Source organism: Drosophila albomicans, chromosome X (assembly GCF_009650485.2).
Source record: "Drosophila albomicans strain 15112-1751.03 chromosome X, ASM965048v2, whole genome shotgun sequence".
Classification (NCBI taxonomy): Eukaryota; Metazoa; Arthropoda; class Insecta; order Diptera; family Drosophilidae; genus Drosophila; species Drosophila albomicans.
The window spans coordinates 23,720,886-23,742,740 of NC_047627.2; the positions used below are offsets into that span (position 1 = coordinate 23,720,886).

At 39.4% G+C, this 21,855-nt stretch overlaps 1 protein-coding gene across 1 annotated transcript; it reads right to left on the reverse strand.

Moving 5' to 3' along the window:
- Positions 1 to 1,064: 1,064 nt before the first annotated feature.
- On the reverse strand, positions 1,065 to 1,832 carry LOC117577547 (uncharacterized). The gene is made up of 4 exons (XM_034262377.2): positions 1,698 to 1,832; positions 1,562 to 1,642; positions 1,339 to 1,509; positions 1,065 to 1,286 (listed from the first exon to the last, which is right to left on the reverse strand). The coding sequence occupies exons 1-4, from the start codon at positions 1,747 to 1,749 to the stop codon at positions 1,168 to 1,170; spliced, it is 423 nt and encodes a 140-aa protein (XP_034118268.1). The 5' UTR covers positions 1,750 to 1,832; the 3' UTR covers positions 1,065 to 1,167.
- Positions 1,833 to 21,855: the final 20,023 nt, after the last annotated feature.

The following is a 21,855-nucleotide window of genomic DNA, read 5'->3' on the forward strand; positions in this document are numbered from 1 at the left end:
TATAAATGCAACATGAAAGAAGAAAAACATATAAAACTTTGTATACTTAATACCAAAATATACCGATAATTTTCCATTTTTGTTGTACACATGCCAAAATTATTATGGTATATTTTTAATATATTATTAATAGTCGATATATCAAATTCCGTATTCGACATATTTTAGTATTCTACTACGTTTTATGTTTTCTTCACTCTTTCTCTTTTTTTAAATAAATACAACTTTCATTTAAATGTCAAATGGAGAAAGAAGAAAATATAAAATACTACAAAAATTCAAAATTATTATGGTATATTTTAAATGGAGTACTATATCGATATACCAAATAAAGCATTTGGTATATTTTAGTATTTTTTCACATAATGCAATTTTGTAATAGACATGCAGAATTATAATGGTATATTTTAAATATAGGACTATGTCGATATACCCAATAAAGCATTTGGTATATTTTAGTATTTTTTCCAAATAAATACCTTTTTTTAAATGTCATGTGGAGAGAGAAGAAAACATAAAATATTTGCAACAAAAATGCTAAAATACTATGGTATATTTTTGATTTAGTATATCGATGTGTCAAATATAGCATTCTGTATATTTTAGTATTTTTTAGAATATTAATTTGACTTAAGAACAACCTTCATCTATGCATTGTTTTCTAGTTGACATTCGATTTCTACAGAATTTCGATTTCCGTTTCTATTTTTCGGCTGCTGCCAATATACCTCACACTTGTTTACCCCGCTTACAGGGTATGCGCTGGACACTCGCTGACATTTGAATGACACAATAATTAAGCAAACGAAATGAAATTTCGCCTCGCCTTTGACAAGGCCTGCAGCGCAATTTTCCATTTTCAATTTTCGTGCAAGCAAAATTAATGGTCTTTCTTCTTCTTCCTCTTCTGGGTGTAGTCAGAAACGAAAGCCAAAAGATAATCTCATGTATTTGCGCTTTTAAAATGCTAGTTACTGCGCCGCGCATTTGTTTGCCGCCTTCAGTTTGATTTCAGCAATTTTCGTAATAAATGTGAAGAACAATTGTGGCGGGAATTTCCTTGAATCTGGGCTTATCTTTGATCTTTATTAATTAATGCAAACAGCAATACAAAAAATATACATTGTTGGTAACTGAAAACTATTCTGAACTCGTTTCGTTTTTGTCTTAAAGTTGCTCGCAACGATTGCGCAAATTCTCAATATATGGATTCGGCTCATCGCTGGCAAATTCACGACGAAAATCCAATCCAGGCGCATTATCAAAGTGACGCCGCACCTTGGGAGCTAATTGACTTTCAATTACATAGTGATTTACTATTTAAATTTCATATTTTACCTGCTTTGGCCTCCTTTAGATTCATCATTTTCATCAGCGCTGCTTTGACCTTTTGCTCCTTTTGACGCTCCTGCGCATCCAGTTTATCCAAATCGGTCACCACAATGTTGATAAGATGCGTCTTCTGCCGATTTTCCCACTCTTGAGTGCGCTTACTACGCGATCCGAAGTCTATAAGAAATTCATAGTGAAATTCAATTCTGTTTTTCGACACCAAACTCACTCTGTACTCCACGCCTTTGGTGTATAAACTGATCATTCTTCAACTGATTTTCCCCATCAGTTACTTGCTTGGTATTGATTGCTGTGCACATAAAAGATTAATCAGTCATCTAGCTCAATGCGCATGGTGAACTTACCAAAAATGCCAAGGAATACAATGAAAAACCAAATTTTTGGGTTTGGTTTCATTTTGATGCTTCTTTTTGTTGCCAGCCTTAGTTCAGAATTTCAATTGGTTAATAATAATTTGAGAAACTCCTAACATCGATTGGTTCAAGGCCAACTTTTCGAGAAGTTATTGAGTAATTATATTTTATAGTTATTTTTTAGATTCAAAGTAATTTCGATGAAAACTGGTTATGGTTTTGCTCCTATTACTTTTCTACTACTGATCGTCGCTCTCATATCTCTGTTTTCCTAGTAATATTCTTCATTCAAGTCGATGTTTGTTACTTTTTACTCGCTACAATTTAGATCACTCGCTACTTGTTGTGTTTAATAAGTCTTATTCCAAGTATTCTTCAATTATTATCGTTGTTTTATTCAAATATTAAATTATTTCTTATAACTTAAAAACGACATGTTTAATGTCTGATACTTGCTACTCGCTAATATTTATCCAACAGCGAGTTGCATTTTATACCTCTACAATTGATAGTGGTTGCTCTTTATAATTCACTCTGTATTTCTTAAAAATATTGTTGCTTTAACCAGTTTGATGTATGTTACTTCTTGCTCGCTACTATTTTTTTTACTCTTTACTCGCTGCATTCTTAATTTACTCGCTACTCACTGCACTTTACTTGTTGTGTATTGTAGCTCTGGTACTCTGCTTCAAACTATAACTATACTATTAAGCCTTTTCTTTGATACACGCTTCTATTTATTTTACTTGTTACCCGCTACTAGTTATGTTACTCGCTACTTACTGCTCGTTATTTGTTGTATATTATAACTCAGTTACTCTGATAAAAACTAGTTATTAATAAGCTTAATTTTTGTTACTCGTTACTATTTACTTTACTCTTTTCTCGCTACTTTACTTATATTGTTGGGCTTTATAACTCTGCAATTGCAAACTATTAATTACTAAGCTTAATTTTTGTTACTCGCTACTCTTTATTTATTTCATATTTAGTTGGGTTAACTGATTTGCCATTATCTGCTCCATTAACAAGTTATTTTTTTGTTGCCCATTTGTTTGCTGTATTCTTCCATTGTCTGTGAAATTACTGTTCTCATTCTCCCGAAGTCGTTTCCGAGCATTACGCAATTTGTTCGTCAGAAATTTAAATATTTTATTATTATTAATATTATTCGTTGTAAGAATTTCCTGCTCTTTGAATCGCATCGCCCCAAGTCTGCCTCCTCTTCCTCTTCGTTCCTTCGTTCGTTCGCTTTTGTGTTTAGATATTATCATTGAAGCGTTTGCACGCTTTGAGCTTTTGGCTTGCCACAATTTTGCCTTATGCGGCTTCGACTTTGGCTTCACTGGGACTCGAAGCTTCTCCTTTCTACTCCCTTCTCCTTCCTTCCCCTCATTCATCGCCTGACGCTTTGTTGAGTCCTCTTGGTGCTCTGGTGGCAAAATGGACGAAACAAGTTGCTGAAAGTTAAAGTTTTTGTGGCTGCGGCGTCGGCATCAGCGTTGCTCTTGTTCTTGTTGTTACTGTTGTTGTTGTTGTTGCTACTATTGCTGTTGATGCAACATAAAGAGGCACACACACACATAGAAACACTGTCGCAACCGTTGAGTTGCGTAAACGTTTTGGTAGCACGAACTAAACACATGAAAGCATGAAAGGGGTGAATGGGAAAGGGAAACAAGAGGAGGGAAACAGGGGAGGCAGCTGCCTGTGGCAACAACTTTGCCCCTCAATATTTTAAGCCCAACAAATTTTTACAACAACAACAATAATGACAACAACATCGAATACTGCTGGCAACAATAACAACAACAACAACGAATGCAAAATGAAATGTTTTGAGGTTAGCCGAAAATATTTTCCAACCATTTTTGGTTGTGTATGTGTGTGTGTGTGTTGGCAAAAACCAACTAAATGGCAAAAATTGTTGCTATTCATGTACCCTCTATTCACTTAGATAAAAATTAGAGAGAGGAAGTTATAAACATGCAAATATTTTCATTGATTTAGCGTCTAAGCAATTGCCCAATTATACTAATATTGCACAATTAAAGATACGCAGTATAATAGTTGATCCACAAAATTTCAGCACAATCATAAAACGAAATATTGCTGCTAGGGACTAAGGAACAACATTGATGCATTGCAAATGAAGAAACTTTGTCGTGTTTTACCTGGCGCCATCTAGCGGGTGTTGGCAAGCAATCGCTTTGATCAGTTAAGCTGCTTATTAATTGAATTTCTTTTTGAATTATTGGTTATAAATAGTAGGTCAAACAAATATAATGATTTTTGTTATAGAAATAGAAATGTATTTACTCTTTGACTCGAATATTAATAATTCTACGCTCAAGACAATTGAAAAAATCCTAACCTAACAATAGTTTTATTTATTAATTATATTTTTTTCTTTTTGCATTGATTAACATTATATTTTTTACTTTTACACATACAAAGATTTCATTAAACCAATTTTGCATAGTTGAAAGCTCAATCTAACATAGATGAGCAAAATCTAGATGTTAAAAGAAAATTAATGATGTATGTAGAAATATGACGTCAATTATGTGATGAAGTTGTTTTTTTTTTTGAGTCTGTTTTGTTTTAATCATTACTTTTTGATCGGACGTTACGGACTGTCGCTCGTTTATCGGCGAGCTGCCAACTGCTCATTTTATTGCGCAGTGCTGCCAACTCAATTAAACTATCGAATAAGTGTTTAGTCTATCGATATATTTTATTTACAAATCCCCAAACACTATCGCATACACTGTCTATTGGCAAGCTGCCAACTCGAGAGAACTATCGAATGAGTGCTTAAACTATCGATATATCGTGTTAACAATTGCTTAAACACTATCGAATACACTTTACTATATTCTTAAGGTATTTCATTTGAAGCGATTTACCGAGTAGTTTGCAGTCATTCACACTCGACTCGATTTGCCTCGACTTGAGGTTAGTTTCATCTCTTGTTGCAGAGCAAACACAACACACGCCTCTACCGGTTGCCCCCTCCTCGCTCTGTTCCACGGACTGTCGCCAATGCCCCTTTATTAAAATGTCAAGCCATAAAATGGGGGATGGGGGAAAGGAAAGTAGAGGTAGCAATTGTGGACTGAGGGGGAGCCAAAGGGGCGGCAATAAAATGTCAGCTAACACATTTGTCAGTTGTTGTTGTTGTTGCCATTTTATATGCAGCACGACAAAATAAAGAGACAAAAGCGAAAAGCTGCCAAATGCCAAGCGCGAAATGGAGTTCGTTCGAATGAGAATGAGAAAGAGGAGGGAAGAAAGTTTAGATGATGGTTGAGAGGGGATGGTAGGAGGTAGCGGAAAAGACTTTTCTCCATTTGCCAGTTAAAAACATCTTAAAAGCTACTTTTAACCACAATTATGTAAATATTAAGACAAAAGCACAACATGTGCCACTCTCTTCATGTGTGTGTGCATGTGCATATATGTGTGTGTATTAATGGTGTGTGTGTGTGTGTGACATAAAGTCAACAACAACAACAACGAAGTGAAGTGAAGTTTCTGTCGCTGTTGCTCTTGCTGACTGTTGACAACACAACAATTTACCATTAGCATGTGTCTAGAGCACGAGTCGTGGAAAATGGAAAGTGGCAAAGGGGCAAAGGGGAAAGACGAAGAGAAGAGTCAAGGAGGCAGCTAAACTGTAGGATGGTTAATGAGGGGGTTTCCCCTCTACGAATACACTCCTAGAAAACTTCTTTACTTCTGATGAAAACTTTTCAGAGGTAGCTCAGCTAACTAAGAAAAGAATCATTCTGGTATTATCTTCTAGAACATAAAAGATTTCTCTATTAACATTCCAAACTTATTGCTCTCAAGCTCTATATATTAAAAGAGTATTCTCTGGTAAACACTTAGTATATTGGGATAAAGTTTCATAGAAGAATGACAGCGATGAGCAAGTTTCTTCGGTTTTCACTTCATATAGTCTGGTATTATCTTTTAAATTATGAAATATTTTTAAATTAACTAAATAAATTAATATTCATCATTTCTATATTTTAACTCTGGATTCTGTTTAGTACATTGGGTCAAAGTTTTATAGAACAACGACAGCGATGAACAAATTTCTTCGGCTTTCAGTATTGGAACTCAGATTTTGTATATTTATCTGACGAAATCGTTGCTTTGCTTGACAATTACTCTCGTTTGAATTAACAATTCACTTGTTTTATTTCTTGCAATATTTCGTTCGTTCTACTCGCTGTTGTTGACTCGTTACTGTTCATGTTACTGACATACTCGTTACATTTTATGACACGTTTCTTTTTTTTAATTCTTACAGTAGTTCGTTCATTGTACTCTCTTCTTGACTCGATACTATTTATTTTCCGAGCTTACTCGTTGCATTTTATGACACTTTTTTTAGCTTTCTCTTACCCAAAATTATTTGTTGTACTTAGGTCAATATTCGCACAATTTTTCGTTTGTTGTTGTTCTTGATTTGTTTTTAATATATTCTCGTTACTATCTACTCGCTGTTCTTAACTCGTTGTTATTTAACTATTGTTATTCGCTGCATTTTACAATTTCTCTAGTTATTATCTAACTAACTTGTTTGTACTTTATTAATTCGTTCGATTATTTTACAAATATTCCTTTCCAATTATTTGTTAGATTAAATTTGTTACAGATGCTTTAAGATCGTTGTTATTTATGTTATTTAACTATTACTATTTCTATTACTATTACAATTTCCTTTGTTATTTTCTGACTAATATTTACTCGCTATTTTAAGATGGCTGTTAATTTGATTATTTCTTAACTCTTACTCGTTGTGCAAGTGTCTCATTTCTTTGCTTCTCTTTTCAAGAATTTATTGTTGTTATTATTATCTTATACTCGTCACTATCGACTCGTTACTCTCAGTGTAATCCCAATGTAGCGGCGACTCTTGGCATCTGCATGTGACAGAGTGTCAAGAGACGGGGACAGGGCGATGTAGGAAGGCAGGGAGCGGACAGCGAGCGACAGGTGTTGAAGTTAACGCCAACAACGTTGAGAGCTGAGCTGAGCCAGAAGCAGAAGCAGAAACAGAGACAGAGGCACTGCAACGAGACACAAGAGTCGAGAGTCGAGACATAATCCCCAAGACGCACACAGGACATTCAAAGGACAACAGACGAAGGCCGACGACGACGTTAATAAGCAACAGCTCTAACTGTCTCCCACTCTGTCTCTTTCACTCGCTCGCTCGCTTGTTGTCGTTATTATTGAAAGCTTTTAGACATGGCAGCAGGTCACGTCCCTCAGTCAGTCCATCAGGCAGTCATTCAGACAGTCAGTCAGACAGTCAGCACCCAAGTCAAATGAGCAAACCAAATGCAAAATACACAGAGGTGAAGAGCGAGAGAGAGAGACATAGCCAGACACAGGATACAGACGACAATCCGTTTTCATGGCTGATTTAACAAAGTTGGAAATATCCTCTGAATGCCATGGCTGAATGATAGCACAGAACATTGCATAGAACACTGACTGTTGTGTAGTGCAGCGTACTGAAAGATAGTCACCGCAAAGTCTTAAAAAAGAGGAACAAACTGTCAGACAAACAGATGGACAAACAGAGAGGGTACAACAGAGGAACAGCATTCGGATAGGTGACTCTAAAATACACTTAAAATATCGAGAAGTTTTAATAAATAAAATCACACTTCTAAAAGTTTTTTTTAACCATTTGTAATATACTCACCGGTAAGAGAATAGTTCACACAGTCTTACCATATACTTGCTTTAGGGATTTTTCTGTTGATTTTTCGTAAAAAAAAGGTCTGTATCAATTTATGTTAAATTAAAACAATAATTATATTTACAACAACACAAAAGAATTAAATTAAAAATCGCAATATGCTTACCGGTAAGAGAAGAATTTAAACAGTGTGACCATATACTCGATTTAGGAATTTTATGTTGATTAATGATAGAAAAGTATGATATGATATATATTAATAATAAAACGTAAGACTCCTTTTGTTATATAAAGGGAATCCAAACTGTGTGACCATAAGCTTTAGGGATTTTTAAGTAGATTTTTAATAGCTTTATATTAAGGATGACTCGGATAGTAAGTAAGTAGTTTTTATACTCATTCATATATAATTTTTATTATTTTAACTAGTTGAGATCTAGAAATTGAATTGATGCAAACATTATTTGTTGGCCAGCTAATAGACTGTAAGCATTTGTAGAGTGTTTGCAAACTGATAAAACGTGAAATTGACAAAGCTTTCAATGATTTGCGAGTCGTTGGTAAGCCGCAGTCTGCAGTCTGTGAAAAAGGAGGAAGAGGGAAGCAGTTGGAATAGTTCATTGATAAAATGTCAGGCCAGAAATTGAATGAGTGCGGCAGGTGGAAAAGGAGAAGAGAGAAAGAGAGAACAAGACCGAAAGTGCACATAATTGCAGCCATAAAATAAAAACGAAACTAAGATTGGGAATGAAATGAAACAAAATGCAAGTAAATGCGACATTAGCAGGGCAGAGAAAAAGAAACGAACGAGTTGAGCGTAAACCAAAAATCACATTAAGCCACGACGAAACAAGACACAGAGAAGATTAAGCCAAGGAGGCTGCCAAATAGGCACAATACAGAGAGACGAAGTGGTGAAAAGGGGAAAAGGGGAAGAGAGAAGCTAAAGAGTGGCCTATCAAGGAGAAAGCAAGCAATGCAGTCACAACGACGACGACGACTAAAATCAAAAATTTGAATTTCGATCACGTCTTCAATTACGTCGAATCGACGTGCATATAAATCAACAGCGAACAGGCCGAAGAAGAGGGTGACGACTACAAAGAGTGTAAAGAAGGGAAGGGGGGAAGAGGGGCAGCAAGTCAGTCAAATGTGGTTTCACCCATTGTTGCTTCTTGCTGTTGATGTTGATGTTCTCTCTGTATGTGTGTGTGTGTGTAAATCAAGTGGAAACGCCACGAAAAAAAAAACCAAGTGAAAACGACGCTCGACACGAAAATATGTTGAGTTAGGAAGCATCTTTAAGAGTAGGATTTATTTTAGATTTCTTCAGCTTATTTTTAAAATATTTTATTTATTTGTTTATAAAACAAGAAAAATAAGGATTAAAGTAAAGATTACAATTTAGTAGCATTTTATATAAATATTTTTTAATAATTCCAATCATTTTATTCAACTAAAAAATTGTTTGTCTTGGAAATTCGCAAACTGAGGTTAGGTTAAAGCGGTAGCTGCAAGGAGGCTGATCACAGCTCTACCTTAAAACAATAAATATAATAATAGAAATATATTATAATAATAACTACGAGTATGATTGTAATAGAATACAAAAACTTAATAATAATATCGATAATAACAATACCACAAATATCTTTACAATATAGACAGATCAAGTCAATTGATATCAGTCGAGGATATTTCCACGATTATAATGCTTTTTTTTTTCTTGTTATTACGTCGATCACGAAGGTAGAAGTTGTGTCCTCCTTTGCTGTTATCGATAACATGACAAATACAATTGTATCTTAGATATTAGTCGGAAATATATAAATGGTTTCCTTTTTATTATTACTTCGGTTCAAGTAGTGCGAAGTTCGTTTCTTCCTTCTTTGTTAAATGTTGTATTTCTTTACGCCAGAGGGCGCTTTGACTGTTATCGATCACATAACAAATACAATGAAAATCGATTGCAGTCGTACAACACATTTGGTTCGCTTTAAGAGTGATCAAAAATCGCACAGTAGCTCTTAACTAAGCTACCAGCTCTTTGCAGCTTGTGCAGGGTGTATAAAAATCGAATCGACTCAAGAAGTGAGGAGAGAAAGAGGAAGAGAGGGAGTGAAGAGAGGGAGGAGAGGGAAGGCGATAGAGTAGAGCCAGCGCATTAAAGGGACAATTCAAGCAGTCTGAGCATCTAGAGAGAATGAGCAAGTGCCACATGCTTTTTGTCTGTCTGTGTGTCAGTGTGTGTGTGTTTGTCTCTATATGTGTATGTGTGTGTGTGTGTGTGGAGGACGCACTCATGCAAAGTGCAGTTGACATGGCGGAAATTGTAGGTGCGCCTCCTTCGAACTGAACTCGACTCAACTCAACTCAACTCGGCTCAATTGAAGTCTTCTTCAATGGGGCGTGGCCACTTGAAGGGGCTGCCCGAGTGGGTGAAGGGAGAAGAAGAAGGTACTCGACAATAAATCGTGCGAAAAGCGTAATACGCATGCAAACACAAACACATAGACACACGTAGATACTTTAGAACTGCGAGCAACGCTTCAGGGATTGAACAGAGAACAGAGAAAGCGAAAGAGAGAGAGAGAGAGAGAGAAACACTCGAGTTTTGCGCATTTTGCGCGTCGAAACTTTTTGTGCGGCATTTTGTGGCGCTAATTGCAACAGCGAGTGGCATGCCACAGCAATGAGTGCAATGTATGCAATGTGCTTGTAGTAAGGTCACAAAGCAAAACAAAACTTTCACAAGCGAGAAGCGTTCATATAGTTGTCTCTCTCCCTGATGTTTATCGCTGTTGTCGCTGCTGATTTGATTTGTAAGCAGCAACAGCAACAACTAAACAACAACAACTAGGGAACAACAACAACAACTAGACAACAACAACAACTAGACAACTATGAGAGTACGTCATACTCGTCAACGGTTGCCTTCATCTTCAGCTGCCCATGTTGAACTCTCTCCCTCTCCCTCTTTAGTTGGAATTACGTCTGGCAACTGCTTGAGCTACTGTTGCAACAACATGCATGAGGCAACAACAGCAACAACAGCGTTGAATTTGCATTGCCCCCAAGTGAGAAACATGTTTCAGCATGTGTGTGTGTGTCGGTGTGTGTATGCCATATAAAAGATGTCAGTCATTGGCACAAGTGCGCTTTATATGTATGGAGCCTTGTCACTGTCAATGCGCAATGCACAATTCGCATTAGGGGCACTCAACGTCCACAAATATTCGCTGCTTAATAAAGTGGCCGCTAAATTAAAATAACAACAATATTCTTCAATCTCTCTTGAAGAAAACTTCTTCACTTATAGTTTATACGCGATTAAAATAAAATAAAACTTTTCAATGCCTTTGCATCAACATTTTTTTGGGGGTAGCTGCTAAGCGAGATAAATATTCGAGTGATAACGATAATGGTGCTTAAAGTAAAGTAAAGTAAAAGTAATATATGTATATATGGTCATTCAGTGGAAATAATGTAAGCCAGACGGACACTCAACATATAAAAATTAGCTATTTAATAAAGTGGCCACTAAATTGAATTATGTGTTCACGTTTTAAATGCAGTTGCGTAACTCTAAATAATAAAATTATAACTTTTATTATACTGTTTATTAAAGTTTATAGCGAGTTTGAATGAAAACTTTTCAATGCACTCATAGCAGTATATTGTGGGTGGCCGCTAAGCGAGATAAATATGCTGGCAAGCAAATTTTGCTACTGTTTAAAATAACATGTATGTAGATATATCTGGCCATACAGTGCAAATAATATTAGGCAAAGGGACACTTAACATATTCAAATTTGCTGTATAACAAAGTGGCCACTAAATTGAATTATGTGTTAATTGAAGTTGCGCGATTAAAAAAAAAACACAAATGTTTTTTTTCTGTTAATTATTAATAAATATCACTTCACTTTTAGTTAATACGCGTCAATGCGTCTGCAACAGCATTAGTTTTGGTGTGGCCGCTAAACGAGATAAGTGTATTTTGGCTCTCCTTAAAGAAACACTTATAAATATTTGGTTATTTATTTTCAGACTGGTTGTTATGTGGTTTTCTCTGGGTTAATTCATAAATCTTTCATAAAATACACGACATAATTGCTTCCTTCTTTCGCCCCAAAGTTTTTACATTAATATTCCCGAATTTAATTATCAATATGTTAATTGAAAATAATCTATAAATCATTCCATTAAACTTTCATTGTGTATTCTAAATTTCAGTGATGCTTTAATTTATTTAACAGCAAGTTTAATCTCAGACTTCTCTTACACGAAATTCTTAAACTGCATTTGAAAATATTTTACAATTGCAGCTCATGGCTCACCCTACTGTGTATCGTGCTGCTTATGTATTAGATAGACGACGGGGGCAAATAAAAAAAGCCCTTGAGCCTGCTTCCTCCTTCCCACCGCTTCCTCCCGCTCTCCCACTCCGTGTCCGCTCTGTGTATTCTGTATCGCCTTTGACGTCAGCTGAGAACTGAGAGCTGAGACTGTGTGACAGCTTTCTTGAGATGCACTTCACGTGCATTTGACTGCTTAAATAAATTTTGCTCATGGTAATAAATTCACTTAAACTCAAACTACGCCCCAAAAAAGCTCAGTCTGTTCCGAGTTTTCTCCTCCCCCCGCCCCCTTTTCTATGTGTGTGTGTGTGTGTGTGTGTGTGTGTGTGTGTGTGTGAACAATAAGAACGATGAAGGCTTTATGCAAGTTTTTGTTTAGACATTCATAAACATAATTGACGTCATAAAAGCAGACGACAACAAAGACAACGACAACGACAACAATGACATAATGTCATGTAAATCTGTGCTCTCGGCATGTGTGTCTGTCCCTCTCTCCCTCTCTCTTTCTATCTCTCTCTGTCTGAAAACTGTGGTTGCTCTTCCTCCCTTTGCCTCTTCCTCTCCGCTTCGACCAGCCTAAGTGAAAATCATTAGTTGCAACTTTATACAAAAGCCTGGGCATTTGTTTGAGCTACTTTAAAATAAAATGCCACTCATGTTTTATATTCTCCTCTCCTCCCCTACCGGTTATCCAACCCCCTCCCTGCACTCTTTCTCCCAACCCCCCCCCCCCCCCCCCCCCCCGACAGAAAAAGAAACCATCATTCGTTGCCCAAAAGCGGCCTGCGTTTTTGTATAAATTCTAACAAATTGTCTACACTTCCGACCTCGTACCTCACTGAAGTCCCGAGGGGTGGAGAAGGAGTAGGGGCAGGGAAAAGGGGGAGAGGAGGTAGACTAGGTCCTGCTGCCCCGACTCCATAAATCAAAAAGTGCTTGGCTACAGTTTTTCAGTTTTGTGCACACTTGCTTTGTGTGCTCGCTCGCTATCTTTCTCTCCCTCTCTTCCAGTCTCTTTTTCTCTCTTTTTTTTTTGCCCCCCGCATTTTATGAAGTACGCTCATGTGTGGCATGAGGGGAGAGGGAGGAGGGAAGGTGGGGTAGCTAAGAATTCCGGATGCCGTATTCCACATGCCTGGCATGCCGCACTTTTGTGCGCCGTCGAGTCTAGTTTAACATATTAAGAGTCAAGTAAGCGGCCAGGACACACAAAAGTATTCAGCCCCCTTGCTTGCATTGTATTATCCTTATAGTGTCCTTTCCATGACTAGTGTATTGTTGTGCTCAAGCTATTGAAGAATGTCATCCCTAAAACGCATTCTTCATAATCCCCGGACTGCTTTCAATAATTAGCGCTGTGCTCTAGCTTTAGTGGCAATGACTTCTTAGGGCGCTACTTTGACCGCTTAAGCGCCTTTTTAGCATTAATGCAACTGTTTGCACAACACTTGAAGCGCAGCTCGCCTTTTTTTTTTGTGGCTGGCAAACAACTCGAGCAACGCCACAGCGCAAAAGTTGAAGGCGAAGTCGAAAATCGGTTGAACAACAGTCGCTCTAGAACTTATCCGGCGTTCCGTCTGTCCGCATGTTGCGTTGCTCATGAGTCGCTCAATTCTCAACTTTATACATTTTTAATTAATTGCATAAATCAATGATGATAAATAATATAATATACAGCAACGCAAACTAAACAAATATAGTACAATTTAATGTGATAAAATATTTAGTGAATATAGAAATTATACTATTTTAATAATGTGTGATGATATATATATTGATTACAGATTAAATTGTCCGTTCCTCTTCTGCTTTTGTTCAATACAATTCAACATGATAAACTGTTTATTAAGTATAGAAATTCAACATCATAAATAATATTCTGAATATATACATTTAGTACAGATTAAATTGCTAAGTCCTTTCTAACTTTCATTAAATATAATACAATTCAACGTGATAAACTATTTATTAAGTATAGAAATTCAACATAATAAATAATAATTGCTCGTTCCTCTACTGCTTTTGTTACTCACATTTCGTGTCACGCGTGTCTCACGCTCTCATCGCTAACAGAGCTAAAGGAAAATCCTTTTATGGTGTATAAGCTCATCTGATCTTAGTCAGCGCCTCTCGCTGCGCGTTGTCCTTGCACAAATTATTGAACAGCATTGAAAACATTTGAAGTGTGCCAGCAACAGCAGCAAAAGCAGCAAAAGCTGCAGCTCAAAGCCAAGTGGCCCGCCAAAGCAGCAAAAGCGATTAAAGGAATGCATGCCAAGGGAGTGGGAAGAGAGAAGAGAGGTAGAGAGTGGAAAGTGGGGAGCATTCTCTTAGGAGCAACAGCAGCAGCTCCTTCGCGTTCACTTGTGGCAAAAGGAGGCGAATGCTTTTATGCTTATTAATGGTCCTACATGCAATTTATGTGTGGTAGTTAAAATGCAGGCGCAAATTAATGGAAGCTTCGGATGTTCCATCGATGCAATCGATGCAATGCACCACACCTCTTCCTCTTTCCCTTTCCCTTCGCACTTGGTTAATATTGCCTCTTATTGTTAAGTTTGGCATTGCATTGTTTGTTGTTGCTCACTCTTGGCATTGAGAGATGCTCGCCTCTTGGCCAGAACAACTCAATATCAATTTGACTTTAGCTTTTTGAAGTAAGCTACTTTAGGCTACACTTTAAAGAGCTACTTTAAAAGTTCTCCTAACTCAACCATTCGCTTAAAGTTTAACAACATTTTATAACAAAAGCTAGTTGCTATATGTTGCTGAATTTATATGCGAACTTTCAAAAATATAAATAGCTCGAGTTGAAACAACTATTTTATTTCACAAGAATATATCTTAGATAGAAATACAATGTGAGAAAGCTAAAGTGAAGTATGCTCGACTTATTTTAAAAATGCACTAATTGAAAATAATACTAAAATATACCTAAGGTTTTATTTGGTATTACATAGTAATACAGTCAAATTATACCATATTCTAAAAATATACCAAAAAGTACAAAATATACCAAAGGCCAAACATTATATATTATACATTCAAAATATACCATAATATTAAATATACCAAATTAATATACCGAAAAAATACTAATATATACCAAAGGTAAATTAATATAGTATTATATTCAAAATATACCAGATTCTTAAAATATACCGAATGAATATGCCAAATCAATATACTGAAAAATACTAAAATATTTCAATGGTTATGTTTGGTAAATCAGTTTAGTAAATATACCATATTAAAATATACCAACAAATTCCTAAATATACCAAATGCTATATTTGCTAAATCGATATAGAACTACAGTCAAAATATAGCTCAGAGAAGCTGGGTCCAGTGATTTGAGATATTCAAAAAAAAATTGGTGCCCATTGCTTTAAATCGTTTGCCCATGTTTGCCCAGGAAAAATTTTTTTTTGCCCACCCTTAGTTTCGAAATTATGAAAAAAAATTTTTTTTTCGAAAATTCAAAAATTTTTTTTTTCAAAATTTTTTTGCGGAAATCGCTTTAAAATCGTTTGCCCATGTTTGCCCATCTTTTAGTTTTTCGAAATAATTTTCGTTTTCGAAATTTTGAATTTTGAAAAATTTTGACATTTTTTCGGCATGAATGACTCAAACTCGATAGCCCACACCTCGAAATTATGAAAGCTCTACAACGGTAGCCTCAAGTGTTTTCAAGTCTGCCCATATCTCAGAATTTCAAAATTTTGAAACATTTGAAGGTTTTCAACTTTTTTGATTGCCCATACAAATTCATCCTTTGCCCAATTTTCAAAGTCTCAAATTTTTGCCAAATTTCAAAATTTTTCAAATTTTTTTGACTTTTTCAGACTGCCCATTCGCTATTTTCGTTTGCCCACCCTTTAGAATTTCAAAATTTTGCCGAATTCCAAAAATTTTCATACTTTTTTGATTTCAGCCTATGGCCCATACAAATTCATCTTTTGATATTCAAAAATTTTAAAAATATAACATAACAAAGTTCATATGCAAAAACCTTAGTTATTTAATAAATACTTCAATTATTATATTCAAATATTTTAAAAATATAACATAAGTTGTGTTTTCAAACATTTTCGCAGGCGAATCGCGATTCGTCTGCGATTCGCCCGCGATCCGACTGCGATTCGCTTGCGATCCGCCTGCGATTCGCTTGCGATCCGCCTGCGATTCGCTTGCGATCCGCCTGCGATTCGCTTGCGATCCGCCTGCGATCCGCCTGCGATTCGCTTGCGATCCGCTTGCGATTCGCTTGCGATTCGCTTGCGATTCGCTTGCGATCCGCCTGCGATTCGCCTGCGATCCGCTTGCGATCCGCTTGCGATTCACCCGCGATCCGCCTGCGATTCGCTTGCGATCCGCCTGCGATTCGCTTGCGATCCGCCTGCGATTCGCTTGCGATCCGCCTGCGATCCGCCTGCGATTCTCCCACGATTTATTCGCATTATTATTTAAATAATTTTTGAAAAAAAGTTCATATGCAAAAACCTTAGTTATTTAATAATACTTCAATTATTATATTCAAATATTTTAAAAATATAACATAAGTTGTGTTTTCAAACATTTTCTCGCCCCGCGATTTATTCGCGCGCGATTATTCGCTCGCGATTTATTCGTTTTTTTATTTATTAATTAAAAAATGTTTGAAATATTCAAAATATAACATAACAAAGTTCATATGCAAAAACCTTAGTTTTTTAATAATACTTCAATTATTATATTCAAATATTTTAAAAATATGCGATTCGCCTGCGATCCGCTTGCGCTTCGCCTGCGATCCGCCTGCGATCCGCCTGCGATTCACTTGCGATCCGCCTGCGATCCGCCTGCGATCCGCCTGCGATTCGCCTGCGATTCGCTTGCGATCCGCCTGCGATTCGCTTGCGATCCGCTAGCGATCCGCCTGCGATCCGCTAGCGATCCACCTGCGATCCGCCTGCGATTCGCTTGCGATCCGCTTGCGATCCGCCTGCGATTCACTTGCGATCCGCCTGCGATTCGCTTGCGATCCGCCTGCGATTCGCTTGCGATCCGCTTGCGATCCGCTTGCGATCCGGCTGCGATTCGCTTGCGATTCGCTTGCGATCCGGCTGCGATCCGCCTGCGATCCGCCTGCGATACGCTTGCGATCCGCCTGCGATTCGCCTGCGATCCGCCTGCGATCCGCCTGCGATCCGCTTGCGATCCGCTTGCGATCCGCCTGCGATCCGCCTGCGATTCGCTTGCGATTCGCCTGCGATTCGCCTGCGATCCGCTTGCGCTTCGCCTGCGATCCGCTTGCGATCCGCCTGCGATTCACTTGCGATCCGCCTGCGATCCGCTTGCGATTCGCTTGCGATCCGCCTGCGATTCGCTTGCGATCCGCTTGCGATCCGCTTGCGATCCGGCTGCGATTCGCTTGCGATTCGCTTGCGATCCGGCTGCGATCCGCCTGCGATCCGCCTGCGATACGCTTGCGATCCGCCTGCGATTCGCCTGCGATCCGCCTGCGATCCGCCTGCGATCCGCTTGCGATCCGCTTGCGATCCGCCTGCGATCCGCCTGCGATTCGCTTGCGATTCGCCTGCGATTCGCCTGCGATCCGCTTGCGCTTCGCCTGCGATCCGCTTGCGATCCGCCTGCGATTCACTTGCGATCCGCCTGTGATTCACTTGCGATCCGCCTGCGATTCGCTTGCGATTCGCTTGCGATCCGCCTGCGATTCGCTTGCGATCCGCTTGCGATCCGCTTGCGATCCGGCTGCGATTCGCTTGCGATCCGGCTGCGATCCGCCTGCGATCCGCCTGCGATACGCTTGCGATCCGCCTGCGATTTGCCTGCGATCCGCTTGCGATCCGCTTGCGATCCGCCTGCGATCCGCTAGCGATCCGCTTGCGATCCGCCTGCGATTCGCCTCGATCCGCTTGCGATCCGCCTGCGATTCACTTGCGATCCGCCTGCGATCCGCCTGCGATCCGCTTGCGATCCGCTAGCGATCCGCCTGCGATCCGGCTGCGATTCGCTTGCGATCCGCCTGCGATTCGCTTGCGATCCGCTAGCGATCCACCTGCGATCCGCCTGCGATTCGCTTGCGATCCGCTTGCGATCCGCCTGCGATTCACTTGCGATCCGCCTGCGATTCGCTTGCGATTCGCTTGCGATCCGCCTGCGATTCGCTTGCGATCCGCTTGCGGATCGCTTGCGATCCGCCTGCGATTCGCTTGCGATCCGCTTGCGATCCGCTTGCGATTCGCTTGCGATCCGCCTGCGATCCGCCTGCGATTCGCTTGCGATTCGCCTGCGATTCGCCTGCGATCCGCTTGCGCTTCGCCTGCGATCCGCTTGCGATCCGCCTGCGATCCGCTTGCGATCCGCCTGCGATTCACTTGCGATCCGCCTGCGATCCGCCTGCGATTCGCCTGCGATTCGCTTGCGATCCGCCTGCGATTCGCTTGCGATCCGCTAGCGATCCGCCTGCGATCCGCTAGCGATCCACCTGCGATCCGCCTGCGATTCGCTTGCGATCCGCTTGCGATCCGCCTGCGATTCACTTGCGATCCGCCTGCGATTCGCTTGCGATTCGCCTGCGATCCGCTAGCGATCCGCTTGCGATCCGCCTGCGATTCGCCTCGATCCGCTTGCGATCCGCCTGCGATTCACTTGCGATCCGCCTGCGATCCGCTTGCGATCCGCTAGCGATCCGCCTGCGATCCGCTAGCGATCCGCCTGCGATCCGCTAGCGATCCGCCTGCGATTCACTTGCGATCCGCCTGCGATTCGGCTGTGATTCGCCTGCGATCCGCTTGCGATTCGCCTGCGATCCGCCTGCGATTCGCCTGCGATTCGCCTGCGATCCGCTTGCGATCCGCCTGCGATCCGCCTGCGATCCGCTTGCGATCCGCTAGCGATCCGCCTGCGATCCGGCTGCGATTCGCTTGCGATCCGCCTGCGATTCGCCTGCGATCCGCTTGCGATCCGCCTGCGATCCGCTTGCGATCCGCTAGCGATCCGCCTGCGATCCGCTAGCGATCCGCCTGCGATTCGGCTGTGATTCGCCTGCGATCCGCTAGCGATCCGCTTGCGATCCGCCTGCGATTCGCTTGCGATCCGCTTGCGATCCGCTTGCGATCCGCCTGCGATCCGCTTGCGATCCGCTAGCGATCCGCTTGCGATTCGCCTGCGATCCGCTTGCGATTCGCCTGCGATTCGCTTGCGATCCGCCTGCGATTCGCTTGCGATCCGCTAGCGATCCGCCTGCGATTCGCTTGCGATCCGCCTGCGATCCGCTCGCGATCCGCCTGCGATCCGCCTGCGATCCGCTTGCGATCCGCTAGCGATCCGCCTGCGATTCGCCTGCGATCCGCTTGCGATCCGCCTGCGATCCGCTTGCGATCCGCCTGCGATTCACTTGCGATCCGCCTGCGATCCGCTTGCGATCCGCTAGCGATCCGCCTGCGATCCGCTTGCGATCCGCCTGCGATCCGCTTGCGATCCGCCTGCGATCCGCTTGCGATTCGCTTGCGATTCGCTTGCGATCCGCCTGCGATTCGCTTGCGATCCGCCTGCGATTCGCCTGCGATCCGCTTGCGCTTCGCCTGCGATCCGCCTGCGATCCGCTTGCGATCCGCCTGCGATTCACTTGCGATCCGCCTGCGATTCGCTTGCGATCCGCTTGCGATTCGCTTGCGATCCGGCTGCGATTCGCCTGCGATCCGCCTGCGATTCGCTTGCGATGTTTAAAATATTCAAAATATGTTAAAAACATAACATAAGTTGTGTTTTCAAAGCAACTTAAAATAAGGGACATTTTTCTTGTCAAAAGAATATCATATACGCACTTGGATTCGCTCGCGATTATTAGTTATTTAATAATACTTCAATTATATATAATATTCAAATATTTTAAAAATATAACATTACAAAGTTCATATGCATAAACCTGCCTGCGAAAATGTTTGAAAACACAACTTATGTTATATTTTTAAAATATTTGAATATAATAATTGAAGTATTATTAAATAACTAAGGTTTTTGCATATGAACTTTTTTTCAAAAATTATTTAAATAATAATGCGAATAAATCGTGGGAAAATCGTAGGCGAATCGCAGGCGGATCGCAAGCGAATCGCAGGCGGATCGCGGGCGAATCGCAGGCGAAGACAACTTATGTGATATTTTTAAAATATTTGAATATAATAATTGAAGTATTATTAAATAACTAAGGTTTTTGCATATGAACTTTGTTATGTTATATTTTGAATATTTCAAACATTTTTTAAATAATAAATAAAAAAACGAATAAATCGCGAGCGAATAATCGCGCGCGAATAAATCGCGGGGCGAGAAAATGTTTGAAAACACAACTTATGTTAAATTTTTAAATTATTTGAATTTTGAAATTTGGCAAAAATTTGAGACTTTGAAAATTGGGCAAACGATGAATTTGTATGGGCCATAGGCTGAAATCAAAAAAGTATGAAAATTTTTGAAATTCTAAAGGGTGGGCAAACGAAAATAGCGAATGGGCAGTCTGAAAAAGTCAAAAAAATTTGAAAAATTTTGAAATTTGGCAAAAATTTGAGACTTTGAAAATTGGGCAAACGATGAATTTGTATGGGCCATAGGCTGAAATCAAAAAAGTATGAAAATTTTTGGAATTCGGCAAAATTTTGAAATTCTAAAGGGTGGGCAAACGAAAATAGCGAATGGGCAGTCTGAAAAAGTAAAAAAAAATTTAAAAATTTTGAAATTTGGCAAAAATTTGAGACTTTGAAAATTGGGCAAACGATGAATTTTTATGGGCAATCAAAAAAGTTGAAAACTTATGTTATGTTTTTAACATATTTTGAATATTTCAAACATTTTTTAAATAATAAACACAAAAACGAATAAATCGCGAGCGAATAATCGCGCGCGAATAAATCGCGGGGCGAGAAAATGTTTGAAAACACAACTTATGTTATATTTTTAAAATATTTGAATTTTGAAATTTGGCAAAAATTTGAGACTTTGAAAATTGGGCAAACGATGAATTTGTATGGGCCATAGGCTGAAATCAAAAAAGTATGAAAATTTTTGAAATTCTAAAGGGTGGGCAAACGAAAATAGCGAATGGGCAGTCTGAAAAAGTCAAAAAAAATTTGAAAAATTTTGAAATTTGGCAAAAATTTGAGACTTTGAAAATTGGGCAAACGATGAATTTGTATGGGCCATAGGCTGAAATCAAAAAAGTATGAAAATTTTTGGAATTCGGCAAAATTTTGAAATTCTAAAGGGTGGGCAAACGAAAATAGCGAATGGGCAGTCTGAAAAAGTCAAAAAAATTTGAAAAATTTTGAAATTTGGCAAAAATTTGAGACTTTGAAAATTGGGCAAAGGATGAATTTGTATGGGCAATCAAAAAAGTTGAAAACCTTCAAATTTTTCAAAATTTTGAAATTCTGAGATATGGGCAGACTTGAAAACACTTGAGGCTACCGTTGTAGAGCTTTAGTTTTCATAATTTCGAGGTGTGGGCTATCGAGTTTGAGTCAATCATGCCGAAAAAATGTCAAAATTTTTCAAAATTCAAAATTTCGAAAACGAAAATTTTTTCGATAAACTAAAAGATGGTCAAACATGGGCAAACGATTTTAAAGCGATTTCCGCAAAAAAATTTTGAAAAAAAAAATTTTTGAATTTTCGAAAAAAAAAATTTTTTTCATAATTTCGAAACTAAGGGTGGTCAAAAAAAAATGTTTCCTGGGCAAACATGGGCAAACGATTTAAAGCAATGGGCACCAATTTTTTTTTGAATATCTCAAATCACTGAACCCAGCTTCTCTGAGCTTCAAAATATACTATGGAATATTAAAGCAGCGTAGCCAGTTTAGGCTAGAGAAACCCCGCATTTTTGCACAGCAAAACATTTACAATTAAGTTCGCAGCTGTAGCATACTTTCTGGGCTGTACGTTCGATAGTTTCGTCAGTTAGTTAATAAGAAATCCATCCGCAAAAATAATGAACATTTCATAGCATACATTTGAGAGTAAAAAGTATACCTAAGGTAAAATCAAAGCTGGCTTG

Excerpts from the sequence above, each read along its gene's own strand:
- LOC117577547 (XM_034262377.2), bottom strand. The coding sequence starts at position 1,749 with ATGAAACCAAACCCAAAAATTTGGTTTTTCATTGTATTCCTTGGCATT. Across the intron at positions 1,643-1,697 it reads TGTATTCCTTGGCATTTTTG|CAATCAATACCAAGCAAGTA; the intron begins GTAAGTTCACCA and ends TTATGTGCACAG. Across the intron at positions 1,287-1,338 it reads TCTAAAGGAGGCCAAAGCAG|CTCCCAAGGTGCGGCGTCAC; the intron begins GTAAAATATGAA and ends AAAGTCAATTAG.